A 14175-nucleotide genomic window follows, 5' to 3' on the forward strand; every position below is an offset into this window, starting at 1 on the left:
ATAGGGGTAAAGCGTCAAGTATGGCCATAGTATCTGATATCGTGGAAGAAAGACTCCGGGGAACGGTCGTCTCTAACGAAGTCGTCATCAAATTGCGGTGGCATTTCCGTGTCTTTTCGGTCCGTCTTTTCTTTGAAGTTTGAACTAAGGAGGTTTGAACTAAGGAGTAGCGTCACGGTCCATGGTCATGCTAGGTGCTCACTAGGTGCAAATGTGGAGGCTTTTGACACCTGTCTTGTGATGTTTTTGGTGTGTTCTCCAGGTTTCCGGTAGAACACAACAACGCATCACCGCCATTGTTCACCTACTGATAAGTGGGCGCTTTCCCCGACTTTAGTTGGAAGCGTTGCATGATCTCCTTTTGCACTCGATGAGGCTCGTCAGTTCATTTTGCGATTGAGGTTGGGCGGCCCCCATTCCGGTGGTTTGGAAGATGCCTGGGCCCTGTTGTAGTGTAGTCTCTCGGAGGTACTTCCACCAGGTACCTCTTCCCGCCCTTCCTTATTTTGGGAAGTTTGGAGTCTGGAGTTCGTCAGCTTCCATTGCCGGCAAATGTGTACGTACCTCTACCTTCTGGATTTCTCAGCTGCCTTTGCAGATAAGGCTGATGATGACCTTCATCAACGAGATCCTTGAATCAAAGAGGCATCGAAGTGGATTTTCCAAGGCTTCTTGGCAACTTGCGGAAAGTGGGAGAGTGGGTGAAAGATGAAAGGGGCCCACCGGCTTTCGTTGGGCGGTGATGCAATGGAAGTTGCCCCGGCGCATGGCTGGGCGAACTGGTGCTCCGTGAGGAGGAACCGACGTTGGAGAAGGATGTTCGTCGTGTGTTCTTTTTCCAATTTTCTTTTTCGCCGCCAAGATGGCTGATGCAACTTTGACTCCCAGTCCCGGCGGCGGGCGCGGGCGGCACTCCTCGGGCGGGATTGGCAACCGACGGGGTCTCGGCAGTGGTTCTGACAGTCGTTAGTCAACGTCATCAGCGGCGTTGACAAATGATTGACATGTGCCGTGTTTCCTCTCTTGTGCATCACCAATATCGAATACACACACTACAACATCCACACACACACAATGGCATTATGAGGACCGCCCCATCCTGGAGAGAAAAGCCGTTGAAACTGCACCCAATTTTCCTATCAGTCACCCTTGAGATCCAGGCGGTTTGCAGCGGCCCGAATGCTGCGAGTCTCGACTCGCCAACACCTTACGCAGTATTATTCAATGGCTGGCCTCGGCTTTCCGCTCGCAAGTCCGTACCAGAACGGAGCCTATCGCCGACGCAGTTTTTTTCTCGACCCAAGGAGCCTGTGGAGTTTTGCCTTCTCGAGGTGGACTGAAGATGTGGACAGCGAGTGGATAGGATCGCCGCCATGGAGAAGGTCTCGTGCCATGGGGACTGTAAAAAGGTGTAGCGGCTGCGGCTGCGGCTGGAGATGAGGGTGTCAGTGTGGTTGAGTGACGCGGAAGATGGATCGAAAGAGGGTCGAGGTTCGAGGTCCAAGATAAAACTAAGCAACCGAGCCGGTGAAAAGGTGAAAAGAGCAGGCATCCGGCCATCGTGTAAAACCGGAAGAGGGAGGTGGGGCCTGCCGCGAGAGCGGAGCCCGAAGGAGGCTAGCCGTCGCCGAATCTGTCCGAACCTGGAAGCGTTGACAGAAACCTTTCTGCAACACTCTGGCTTCTCATTGGTCCCCATTTCCTGATAAGGCCTATCTCTTGGCGTGCTTGGCTGCCTGGGACCCCTGCGCCTGGACCGGCAGGGGGCCGCTCGGTAATCAAGCTGTTAAGCTCTGGAGCCAAGAACAGGGGTGCAGGATGGGCGTGGCCAGGGGGTGTGGCCTGTGAAAGCCTCCCAACGTCGTGCCTTCTTTTGTTCGCAAGTTCCGTCATCTGGGGTGCAGCACGCCACTCGTTTCCACGAAAGAAATCCAAAATCGACACCACGGAACCTCCAGGAACACACGACGGAAGCTGGGGGAAGTCGTATTATATCCCATTGCATCCAATTGGCGTTCGAATGACCCAGAACTACCCCAGGTGTCTTAATGGATGTTCGGTTTCGCGGGGTCTCGACTTGTGCGTGGGGCAATGCGCCTGGTCGGAGTTTGTGTTCCCATCTGGAGGGGATCGAAGAACAGAGCCTGCCGCACCGCCTCATCGGTACCAAGGCCACCCAATATCTTCCATTATACCACCGCGTTAGACGAATAGACGTCCAGCTCGGTCGGGTCTCGGTCGATTCTGAATTCGGCTTCAGGTGCTGATTGGGATCATTAACGTGAGTTGGCTTTGTCTCGATTCGGCCGCGTATGCTTTAGCCCAGAGGCACCAGTATGGACGGCTGTGAGCAGGAGGATAGTCTCCAGATACGAACCTCTTGGAGGACATCGACGCCCTTTTATATACAACTGCTTATCTGCGTCAGCTAGCCATATCGAGAGCGAGCTATCAGGTAACGGGTCCCCAGGAATTGCAAATGTCATAGTGTTGTTGTCTACAGCATCTGTGGCCAAGGGTGTTCGGAGCTTCCCCGCAAAGGCTGGGCTCAGGGACCTCGATGATATCACCAACTACAGTCAAGTCAGCAATCAACGATGCGATATATAACATTCAGTTCCGCCGCCACCGTTCCATTTGTATGGAGTATGGAGCTTTCAGCAGTATAACGATATATTAGCTATTGGGATTACGATCAAAATCCGGCCTCAGTTTAGTATGGTGATCGTTATACCCGTTAGGTGGTAGACTTGAAACATCACCAACTCACCTCCTGACCGTACCTGGACCACCAATTTTCTGCACCCAAGTACCCTGGACCTGCCCTGAGCCTGCCTTGGCGCCCTTGGCACTACTTGGAGTAACGATAGTCTGGGTATAACGATCAGATTGGCCAGGATAGCCGTGACCGTTAATTGCACACTTGTCTGTATGGGAGCTTCCAATGATGCATGCACGGAATGGAACTAGAAGCAAGCGGAGCAAGCACACGTGTACGCGGTAAGGTAGGACCTGAAGGATCGTGAAATCGGTTGACCAGCTCGATGCTGCTGTGTCTCATGTCTTGTTTCTTGGCAGCCCAGAACAAGAGGCCCTGAAATCGACAAGATAACGCAACATTGGAACATTGGATGTGTGAAGATCCCAAGAAAGCATATGGGCCGCTGCTCTGCCTGATCTTCACTCCGTTGTCGGGCGAGAGCGTTCCATCACATCACGGGCATTGGCTGTCTAATTGACAGTGTCCCTGCATTCATTGGGTACATTTGAGTACATTGAGCAGTTTGGGGGTTTCAAGGTTGTGTGAATCGCAAAATACGTACCTCTCAAAACCCAATCCCCACACTACGAACCGCACGTAAATCGTGAGACAACGGCAGTCAGCCCGCAAGTCAAAGAGTCACAAAAAGAGAGACCTTGAATTTCACAGGCTCATTTTCCCCAATGGGCCGCCCCAGAATGGGTTCGGGACAGCGGAGGTACGGCAAGGCATGGAGGGCGGAGGCATGCTGGTAGCGCAGCACCGCACATTCTCGGAGTAGGGCCCTTGTCCCCCCTGTACTACATCTGCATTATCATTGGCTGAGTTGGGACGACAACCCACTTGTAAGCTTCACGAAAGCAGGCTCTACCTGGTCAGGAACAAAGTTCTTTTACGATTTCAAACGAACTCCCGAACTCCCTATCAGTGGATTGTGTATCAAGATTGTCTGCGAATCACGGCCGAAAGATAAGGCAAAATCATGGGATCGCTCAATCTTTTCAAACCTCGGAGCACATGTAGCGAGTTCGAAATCAAAATGTTGATCAGCGAAAAGTCTTGCGCTAACGGACATTTCAATGTACATATCAAGCCATCATAAGTAAATGCAAGGCAAGGCGGTACGGTTCTGCCATAATGAAAGAGATAAGGTACAATGCAAGTCCATTAAGCACGCCGCGGCTGTGCCCACGCGTGCATGGAATACAAAACAACCCTTGCTGTAGAAGACATGTTTTGACATATTTGTTCAGGTAAGTGAGTGTGGAACGCTTTGTGAATCAGCCAATCTTCTTTTCGGTCCACGCCTGCTCTAGGAGTCAGGAGAATTTAGCCACCTGGGCTGAAGCCCTCCACATGTTCAAAACCTATACATAGTACCACTGAATTACACTACGTCGACGTGTGTGCGCAATTTTTCATGTGGATTTTTTTGCCTCAAGAGATAACGTCCCGTCCGAAGTTAAAGTTGTTGGTGCCTGTGTCATCTGATGGTTGCTTTTGAGGCTCTCCGGGCAGCCGGCCATGACTGTGTAATTGACAGCATTCCCCAATCCCGTTTTCAACCCCCTTTCTGGCGTCCAAAAAGGCATTGGCAAGCAAAGATATCCTAGGTTCGCGAACGGCACATCTCGCCACATTTTTTTGTCCCATCCATGCAAATAGAGTGGGAGTGGGAAGAGAAGAGCAGGGGATTACCCACACCACAAATCGAGGGACAGCCGCGGATTGGCGAAGCCAGCCCATGACAGCCATTACGGCTCCCACTAGCTGTTTGGGGCGGCGTGGGCGGGCAATTGTCTGGCATGGAACCCCCATCCCACGTACTGCGTACACAAGTACCTTATCCGAGGTGGTCGAGGTTACCGACGGGTCGCTTCGACGGGAATCGGACTGGACGGCGCGAATTGAGACGAACTGGATTCTGGAGAAGAGACATGGACGGGTTAGTAGACGATAGTAAACAGGTGGACTGGAGGAGAGAATTCACAGATGCGCATCAAGCCCACGCGACTCGAAGGAACCTCCTAGGTATCAATTCGAGACCAATTGATGGAATCCTATAAAAACACCCTTGCGCCGTTCCTGATCGCGGTGGCAGAGCAAGGTAACAGAGCTAAACAGACAAGAGGAGTGCTGAGTATGCGCTAGTGTAGGCGAGTCCGCCTTCGGCGTGCAGAGGCAGAGTTGTGGGGAGGGTGCCTGCCGTCCTTCTTCAAGACACTAACTTGGACAAGTTGCGATCCATACCCTGCGCGGGCTGCGTCAGATGGGACTCGATGGGACTCGATGGGCCTTCGGGTCGCTCCTCCCCACTCTGGTATCAACATGCTGCATGCTGCACCCGGATGGATCCCACTTCTTTGCCCACACGCCCATCGCTTTTATCGACCTTTCACCTCTCGTCTCTTATATAGACCGTGCCTCGTCCCGCCCTCCTTCTTCGGCCACCTAAACACCGGCTTCGCTCCTCAACCTCCCCGTCTTCTCACTGAAAGGAGTCTGAGACACAAAAAAAAATCTACTCTTCAACCCACGACGGACCTCCTTTCCACACACGGCCCGTCCCTTAATACCAATACCTACTACCGAAGCGCCGTGTTCCAAGTCTCTCTCCTATTACGTCCAGTTTCCTACAGTATAATAAAACCCGGATTCACCGCCTATCGCCGTCATCACCGTCCCGATCCCGACTCTGACCCCGACCCCGACTCCGCGATCGTCATCGTTTCCTCATCCCTTCCGCCCCCGTAGCCTCCGGCAGGCACTCCACCAGCCTGCCGCAGCCATGTCGTATTCATGGTTCGGGGCCCCTACCCCTTTCAATGGCACCACGCCCAACGGCGGTGATTCCGGTGAGTCCTCTCCGGAGCTCGACGACAGCCACCCAATGCCTTCGACATTCACTGACAAGTTCCATCATCACCAGCCTCCGAAAACCTCAACCAATGGTTCCAATCAGGCGACCAGGCTTTTATTCTGATTGCATCATGCATGGTCCTCATCATGATCCCGGGCGTCGCCTTCCTCTACTCCGGCCTTGCCCGTAGAAAGTCGGCTCTATCACTCATATGGGTGTGCATGATGTCCTCCAGTGTCGTCATGTTTCAATGGTACTTCTGGGGTTACTCATTGGCGCTCAGCAGCACAGCGACCAACGGCTTCATCGGCAACCTTCGACACTTTGGTCTCATGAACACACTCGGTGCACCTTCTCCCGGCTCTCAACTCATCCCTGAGCTCCTCTATGCTTTCTACCAGGTAAGACACTTTCAATTCATCTCAAACAGTTCAGCCAAGGGCCTGGTCTTGGCGATTCAGGGGTATGTTTATCTAACCCCGACATGACAGATGCAATTCCTCGGCGTAACCGCAGCCCTCGTTGTTGGAGCCACCGCCGAACGTGGTCGCGTTGTCCCGGCAATGGTCTTCATCTTTATCTGGGCAACACTGGTCTACTGCCCTCTCGCCTGCTGGGCTTGGAATGTCAACGGTTGGGCCTTCAAGTACGGAGTGATGGATTATGCTGGTGGTGGTCCCGTCGAGATTGGATCCGGTGTCTCGGCTCTAGCTTATTCTTGGGTTCTCGGCCGACGTAACGAGAAGATGATGCTCAACTTCCGTCCTCACAACATCTCCCTGATTACCATCGGTACCGTCTTCCTCTGGTTCGGCTGGCTCGGCTTCAACGGCGGATCTGCTTTCGGCGCCAACCTTCGTGCCGCCATGGCGTGCTGGAACTCGTGTCTCACGGCCGTGTTTGCGGCCGTGACCTGGACCCTTCTCGATTACCGCCTGGCCAAGAAGTGGTCGCTCGTCGGCTGGTGTTCCGGTACCATCTCGGGTCTCGTCGCCGCTACTCCCGCTTCCGGTTATATCCCTCCCTGGGCCAGCATCATTCTCGGAGTCGTTACTGGAGTCGTTTGTAACTTCGGCACTAAGATCAAGTTCATGATCGGCATCGATGACGCTCTCGATATATTCGCTGAACACGCTCTTGGAGGCGTTGTGGGTCTGATCTTCAACGGTTTCTTTGCTGCGGATTACATCATTGGCTTGGATGGCGTCAACCAGGAAATCCCCGGCGGCTTTATCAACCACAACTATAAGCAGTTGTACATTCAGATCGCCTACGTTTGCGCCACTATGGGATATTCTTTCGTCATGTCTGCTCTCCTCGCCAAGGCCGTTGACATGATCCCAGGTCTACACCTCCGCGCTTCCGAAGAAGCCGAGCTCCTGGGCATGGATGATGACCAGCACGGCGAGTTTGCTTACGACTACGTTGAGGTACGTTTGATTCGGGTTATTCTTTTATTGACTTTCATCAGCTAACAATATATTCAACAGGTTCGCCGCGATTACCTGGCATGGACACCAGCAGAGAAAGAGCAGAGGCAAGACGGCGACATCATCGTTCCTCAGCACGGCATCGAAGGGCATCAGGACCTGTTGAGCAGCTCTCGCCACGGAGCCAACATGTCCGAATTCCCACACCATGAAGAGGAGGACCCGCGAGAGAAGGCGGGCTCGACCTCGGAATAATTTTACAAAAGATGTCGATGTCGAATTATGCGACCACGCAACGAAATTACTTCTACGAGCGACTTTTTGGTTTCTGTTTTTGTTTTTGTTTTTTTTGGCATGCATAGAACTCGGGATTTATGGGGCCTTGGATGAGCGAATGTGGAAAACTGAGGAAATCAAGCGCGGGAGGGGAAGGGTTTCCCGCCTGCGCGCACGCCTGGGTAGATTTGGGTTTTCAACGATACCTCCTTTTTGGGCTTTATCACCCTTTTGTTTTTTTAACGGATGTTACCGTCACGCACTGATCGATGGACACCGAGTTTATCCCCCGGATGATAATACCTGGGCTGGCATATTTTTTTGTATAATACCCCATCTAGCTGGCGATGTGAAAGCAGGCATGTTTCGGTCATATTCAGCGTTCAAAGTTCTTGGTCTTCCAACCTTGGATCTCGGTCTTTGGATCTGCTTCGTTGTGCTTGTTGCCATTCCCCGTTGCCCCGTCTAAATTGGGTAGTGTAGCTCTATACCACCATTGTGTTGCTTGTTTCAGGCATTCAAATACGGCGAAGAGACGGGGGGCCTGGTTCGAAGAGGTGGTACTTGGGGGTTGGGTGGGCGGCTTGGGAACCTTTTGTCAACCCCCTCTCATAAAAGAGGGGGAAATTTTTGTCTGGGACAAACTTTTAATCTGGGACAATCTGAAATGTTAGGATGCACCATCGAAAATTGTTAGTGGGAGAGATGCAACAAGTATTCAACTCCACCACTGTTTTCTAAAAATCTGGCAAAATTTGGGGAGAATGAGAAGGCTCTAATGGAGGTGTTCCCAAAATTGCATCCATTTTGGTCGGGTCGTTGTTGAGATATCTTTAAGTTGCATACCTCTTTGTCGTTGAAGCGTAGTTTAGCTCGGCGGTTTCGCGATACCAAAGTAGCGATGTTTGGTGTCGATGCAAAGTCCGGAAGCCACCGTTCGCCCACTTTAAAAGATAATTTTTTGTAATTTTGAGGGAGCCTTTCTTATACCCTCTTCTTACTTCCCGAATTTGTCTAGAATTTTAGAAAAATAGTGGATGTGGTTGTTATTGTTGCACCCTGTCCACTAACACTTTTCTATAGTGCATCCTAACATTTCAGATTGTCCCAGATTAAAAGTTTGTCCCAGACAAAAATTTCCCCCTCTTTTATGAGAGGGGGTTGAGGAAAGGTCCCACCACTGAACCGCACCACAACCCCCAAGTACAAATATTCTGGAAAGCCTTTTCGCAAGGTAACTTCAAACACACTATGTTTGTCATCAGGTATTTCTTACTTCATTTATTTCTTACTGACCTAACTTGCTGATTCCCGCAATCTCCGAGCTACCGGCAACGAATTTTGTGCCCAACTCCTTTTGTTCTTGGACCTACTGTTTTGCGCCCCAACGAGTCATGCGCTGATCCAAATCAGAGAACTAAACCAAAAAACACGGTCAACGGTTCGAGCTTGGTTAGATCGGAAACTTCCAGGTTCTCTGTCCTCTCCCAACTCCCGGGGCTGGGGATACAACTTGTCCACTATGTGGGAGTGTTGTGCTGGTCCCCTCATAGCGTGTTCACATTTTCTCGCACTTGAGCTTACCAGTCAAGCATTGGAAGAAAACTGAAGCAAACGATACCCTGTGGGTCAATGCTGTAGCACGGAGGACACATTGAGCAGAAATGGGAATAGAAATATAGGTAGCCAAATGGATCATAGGTATGTATGCATGGTTTTTTGTGATACGTTGCTAAATGGTTTATATAAATCAATAACCTCAATCACTGTTTCACAGGGCAGCTTCAAGAGTTCCTTTGCGAGCTTATCCTCTCTGCGAACTGGACAAGGCTTTGTTTGGGTCACACTTTTGTCCCCTCATTGTATGAATTTATCAAATTCTGGACAAGACCGGAGTGAGACCTGGACACCTACCACCCTTTTCCTTTAGAATGAATTAACCTCCAACTTGCGTCTACCACCAAATCCAAACAAAGCAAAACAAAAAAGAATAATGGTAACCAATTTCCCAATTACTGTACAACTTCACGCAACATGTAGTCTTGTCTATCACAGACCAGAAAGAGGTTCCGGAACGAAGCGATGCTGTATCACCTTCACAAGCTTTATTTGGTGCTTGGTGTCATCTTCTGAGTGCGAGGTGCGAGGAAATTGTTAAGTGTAAGCGTCACACGATTCTCGCACTTCATCCACTTCATTGCAATTTTCGATAAAGGCACGACATGTGGCCATTCCATTCCATTCCATCACAGTTTCTGCTAAGCTCAGTTCAGCGATTTTTTTCCTTCTTCCTTCTCCCTAGTATCATCATATGTTAAAATTTCGACATGACATGGCATGCATGGCATTTTGTATCGACCTGTGTTACTCAAGGCTTTTTAGTCAATGCCGGGCTGGCTACACTAGGCATATCCCAATCTGATAAGATCCCAGATAGATACCTAGCCTCTTTGTCACATCCCAAATTCCCCTTCCAAATCCATCAACGTAATATTTTACGGAACTTGTTCGGTAAGCTCGGCTGATGGGTGGGTGACCAACCAGTGACCCAATCTCACCAATAGAAACGAAGAGAACGCTTAGTCACCTCGGTGACTTACATGTGACTTGGGGTTCCCGATTAAGAGAGCCAGTGCCAGGCTCACAGGGAGCCAGGGTGTTAAAGCTGGAGTCCCGGACACCCCCAAGTCTGTTTTGAGGTTACAGCGTGGGGGGAGGGGGGTGTGTTTGGTTGCGGCTGTGATTACAGTGTGGGGGAGCCCGGCCGCCCGGCCTGCCGGGCCCACGTGAGTTGGAGCCGAGGGAATGTTAATGGCTAATAGTAGGGCTTTTAGACACACACCAACAGAACAATGATGCAGTATCAGTGTTCCTCCGGTCGGAGGTTTGTGCCGACCCCGCCGGTCACAGTATCGATGGGGATAAGGTGATGACCGCCGGTTCGGGGTGGGGCAGACGGACGGTACGGCCGGGACGGGATCCGGACGGCGCCGGTAAAGTGGATCCCTCTGGACCGGGACGGGACCGATGAACCCCGGAAAATCCAATCGCAATGTTGTTTCATCAAAAAATTGTCCCCTTCACGTTGATTTCATACCGCCTGTAATCAGTCTGGCAGTGAAATGGTCAACACCCAGTGGCGTCAATACCTCTCATAGGACATAAAATGAAGATTTAGGTGCCGATAAAGGTGTCCGGGCTTGTTGGCGGAAGACAACATCAGTCACTTCATGGTCACTCTCACGGCTGTTGTAAAACTATGCACGAAATTAAAGAAACTGGCATGAAAGATTTTCTTCCGCGTTATAATTGGAAATAGGTTGTTTCGAATTGGTTGACCAAGTTCGTATTACCTATCCTCGGTGTCAGAGCAGAGGTAGGAGTTTGCGGACCTATATATGACCCGAGAGCGTAAATCAGGCACACGCCATTTCAAGAAAAGGGAAAGCAAATATGCAAGTGTTCAGAGGTATCTTCGAGAAACTACACGTTATCCCACAGCACAACCATTAAGATGTCAGTTGGTTTTTATGCAAACCGACAAGACTATTAATTTTGCGCATCCACAAACTCGTCATGCGAGTCGCCCGTGTCGACCTTCTTGATAGCCGGCAAGTCCTTTGCCATGTCTTCGTGGAAATCGATCAGAGGTCCCTCTTTAGCGACGGTACCCGTAGCGACAAGAAGCGTTTGGATCTCCGTGGTGCTTTCATGGGAAGGATCCAATGGCGGGTGCACCTTTGGCGCTGTGTCTACCGGCTCCTTTTCCGCACCAGCTTCTTCGTGATCCAGCTTTTCGTGGTCTGCCGTTATGACGGGAGAATGAGCCTCTTTACTGGGACTCGCTATGGGAGATCGAGGGGGGATGGGATTCTTTTCGACGAACCGCTGGCCTTTCACAATGGGATAAATCGCCATGATCTGCTCAGCCTGCTTCTCTGGTGTATCTCCGTCTCTGTGATTCATTAGCCTTCGCCATGAGGAACTTCATGTTATCGTTCACTGACATTGTTGCGTTGATGATCCACTCGAGATCCTCTTCGCCCTCCTCAGAGCCGCCAGGGCCTCCCCTAACCATCCGGAAAAGGCGCGGATGCCATTCCACGCCGTCATTAATCCGCTTGGCGGCCTCCTCGCGCTGTTGGTCTTCGATTTTGGTCTTCTCAATGGTGGCCAGTTCGTGGTTTCGTTCCTTGACCGCCTTGGCTGTCGCAGCCCAAAGCTTCTGTGATTCCCGTTCTTCTTGCTCTTCGATCGGGCGTGCAATCGGAGGGCTAGCCTTTGCGCGCAAAGCGTTGAAGAACATCTCTTTGTGCCCAGTCTGTTTCTTCTGTTAGCTCGCTGCCGGTATGGGCTTTGTATGTATAACCTACCTTTACATCTCGCAGGTACATCTCTTCGCTCCATAGACCCGACAGCTCGTAGAGAATCTCGCCGGTACTTTCCCTCCGAATGGTTCCACCAATGGCATTGTAGGTACCGCTGACCCAGCCCTTCGTCTTGAACTCGACATCGGCCACAAGGTCGAGTTCGGGGCAGCGCACATAACTGTGGTCTCCCAACTCATATTTCATCTTGCCAAACAATATTCCTCTTGCGTACATGTTGGGCTGAGTGATAATACTAAAGCGCACGCAATGAGTAAGTGGATTTCGGAGCACTCCCAGGGTGGGTGTACTCACTATCGCTCTCCCCTCTGAGGATCCTTGCCTCGATTCAGAAGACTCAAGATTGCGATACCCTCCATCATACTCGCGGCAGAGTTGCCCAGGAACTTGCTTCGGGGCTTGAGTGTGCCATCAACCCTGATGTTATGGCCCGGAACCATGTAGAAGTAACTCGACTTGGGAGGGTGGTGTGATGTTTGCTCGGAGACGTAGTAGCCTCGCGTCTTGTCGGGGAAGTCCCAGTAGCAGGTGAAAATCTCACCAAGGACGGGGTTCAGTGGTTTCTTGACTCCTCTATAGAAATATCAGCAAACATGGTCACAAGCTACGGCGCAAGCTGCCGCTATGCCGGAACCGGGTCTCTTACGGAGGGCGGATATGCCAGCCACTTAGGTAGAACTTAACTACAGCCACGAATCTCTGTACCGGGTCGTCGATTTCGGGAATGGGTAGGAGCATCTCGGGATGGCACATGAAACTGCAGCAGTCGGTCAGCAGGTATGTTCAGTCCGCTGCCCATGGAAACCAAGGTTGACCAAGCCCTACTTTGTTATCCGTTCCAACATGCTGCGCGGTTCGAGGATGAAGGTTGGCAAGACGACTCTGCTAAGATCGGCGCCGGGTCTGAGCTGCGAGATGATGTGCGACAGGACTGGCGAGAAGGTCAGCAACAGTGAACGGGATGGCGGTCGCTTGTCAGGTTAAAGGGTCGACGGACCGTTCCCCTGGTCGGGCTCAACAACGGTGGTATCGTCCTCGGCGACATCCTGGTTGGCATCACCAGAAGATCTACTACCTAGACGGGAAGACAAGCGCATGTTAGCAACAGACAAGGACGATTTGCGCCCGGGGGTCGATGCGTTCAGCGCAGCATCTCAGCGACTCACTGGTAGTAGATGTAGCCCTACGGCGACCAGATACAAGGCCCATCATCTTGTTGCAGCTCTACGGTTCGGTGCCGTGGCAGAGTGAGGCGACGAAGAAGAAGCGCGTTTTGAGGCGGTAGAGGTATCACGGGCGGGTAGACTACCTCTAAGGTATGTATAAATTGTACAGGTCGACGCGGGGTCCGTAGGAGGAAGGGAGATGCAAGGGAAGTGCAAATGCAAATGCAAGTGCTCTTAGGTTGTCCGGGAACTTTTTAGGCAGGGTGGTATCGGGTATGTACAGAGCTTTAGGGGTTGGGAATTCCCACTCACTTCCCCTTCTTCCCACGAGTTGCGGCGGGACTGTTGGGACCTAGGGAAATGGAATGCCTGCGTGGATCGATGACGGCCCGGGGTAGACGGATGTTGGGATTTGGGAAGCTCCAGGCGACGATGGGGCAGACACCGGCAGATGGCGGGATTCGTAAGTTTCCCAAAGCGCGAAGCCGGCCTGAACGGGGCGGGGCAGCCTGACATGGAGGGCGGAGGGCGATGGAGGGGGACCTGAATAAATGACGTGGGTGACCCAACCCCAGCCCAGCCCAGCTCCTCCCTTTCTCCAGGGACTGGCCATTCAGCGATGAGCTCTCTATATGCTTCACGACAACAAGATCCAAGTCTGATAATACCATGAGCAACAATCACCTTACCTTCCGCCGGTGTCGCTCTCCGGCAAAGATATGGTGTTATGGGCCACTACCTAGCTTGTGTGCCTGTCACTAACTAGTCGTATGTATAAGTCCTATACGTCGCAATGCAATACTGACCGATTCCATGCCTCTACTTCGATTTTAGTCACTATCATGCATGTCTACCCATATTTCACTGCAAATATGAGTTCCAGTGACCAAAAAGCTCATGGCCGCAATCGCAATGGCTTCACGATGCCCTCCATGAGTTGCCTAATCGGTAAACAATATTGTGGCTTAGACATTCTTGGCGATGCTTCTTTGGCTGTCCGTCCATCACCTGGCAACTGACAGCAGCCAGGCTGCGGAGTCGCTTTTCCTCAACAACACAAGGGAAGGCCGCCCGGGTTTGGAGATCCGGTACATGTTATGCTCTGGTTGAGTCGCGTTACAGAATCAAGGTAGGTATTTCGGGCATCTGGAGGCATCAATATGGCTCTAGCTCTTTTGATTGTGCACTCAAGATGATCCACAGATATGATGCCGCCCTTCGGTTTTGTGATATGAATAGACTTCCAGGTTTATCCGACCCCGACTAGAAGCCCGACCGTATCGTGGCCGACACG

General features: G+C 51.5%; 2 protein-coding genes across 2 annotated transcripts; one reads left to right on the forward strand and one right to left on the reverse strand.

The window, feature by feature from the left end:
- Positions 1-5549: 5549 nt before the first annotated feature.
- On the forward strand, positions 5550-7306 carry B0H65DRAFT_504971 (ammonium transporter MEP1; the record flags this gene model as incomplete). The annotated part of the gene is made up of 4 exons (XM_062827956.1): positions 5550-5616; positions 5691-6022; positions 6113-7051; positions 7112-7306. 4 exons carry the CDS (start codon positions 5550-5552, stop codon positions 7304-7306), a joined length of 1533 nt encoding a protein of 510 aa, XP_062686368.1.
- Positions 7307-10876: 3570 nt separating this feature from the next.
- B0H65DRAFT_504972 (Oxysterol-binding protein) lies at positions 10877-12927 on the reverse strand (the record flags this gene model as incomplete). Its single annotated transcript, XM_062827957.1, has 8 exons — positions 10877-11282; positions 11335-11648; positions 11701-11950; positions 12010-12288; positions 12362-12472; positions 12541-12646; positions 12713-12790; positions 12882-12927. 8 exons carry the CDS (start codon positions 12925-12927, stop codon positions 10877-10879), a joined length of 1590 nt encoding a protein of 529 aa, XP_062686369.1.
- Between the last annotated feature and the right edge of the window lie 1248 nt (positions 12928-14175).

Source organism: Neurospora tetraspora (genome assembly GCF_033439725.1).
Source record: "Neurospora tetraspora strain CBS 560.94 chromosome Unknown B0H65scaffold_1, whole genome shotgun sequence".
NCBI lineage: Eukaryota > Fungi > Ascomycota > Sordariomycetes > Sordariales > Sordariaceae > Neurospora > Neurospora tetraspora.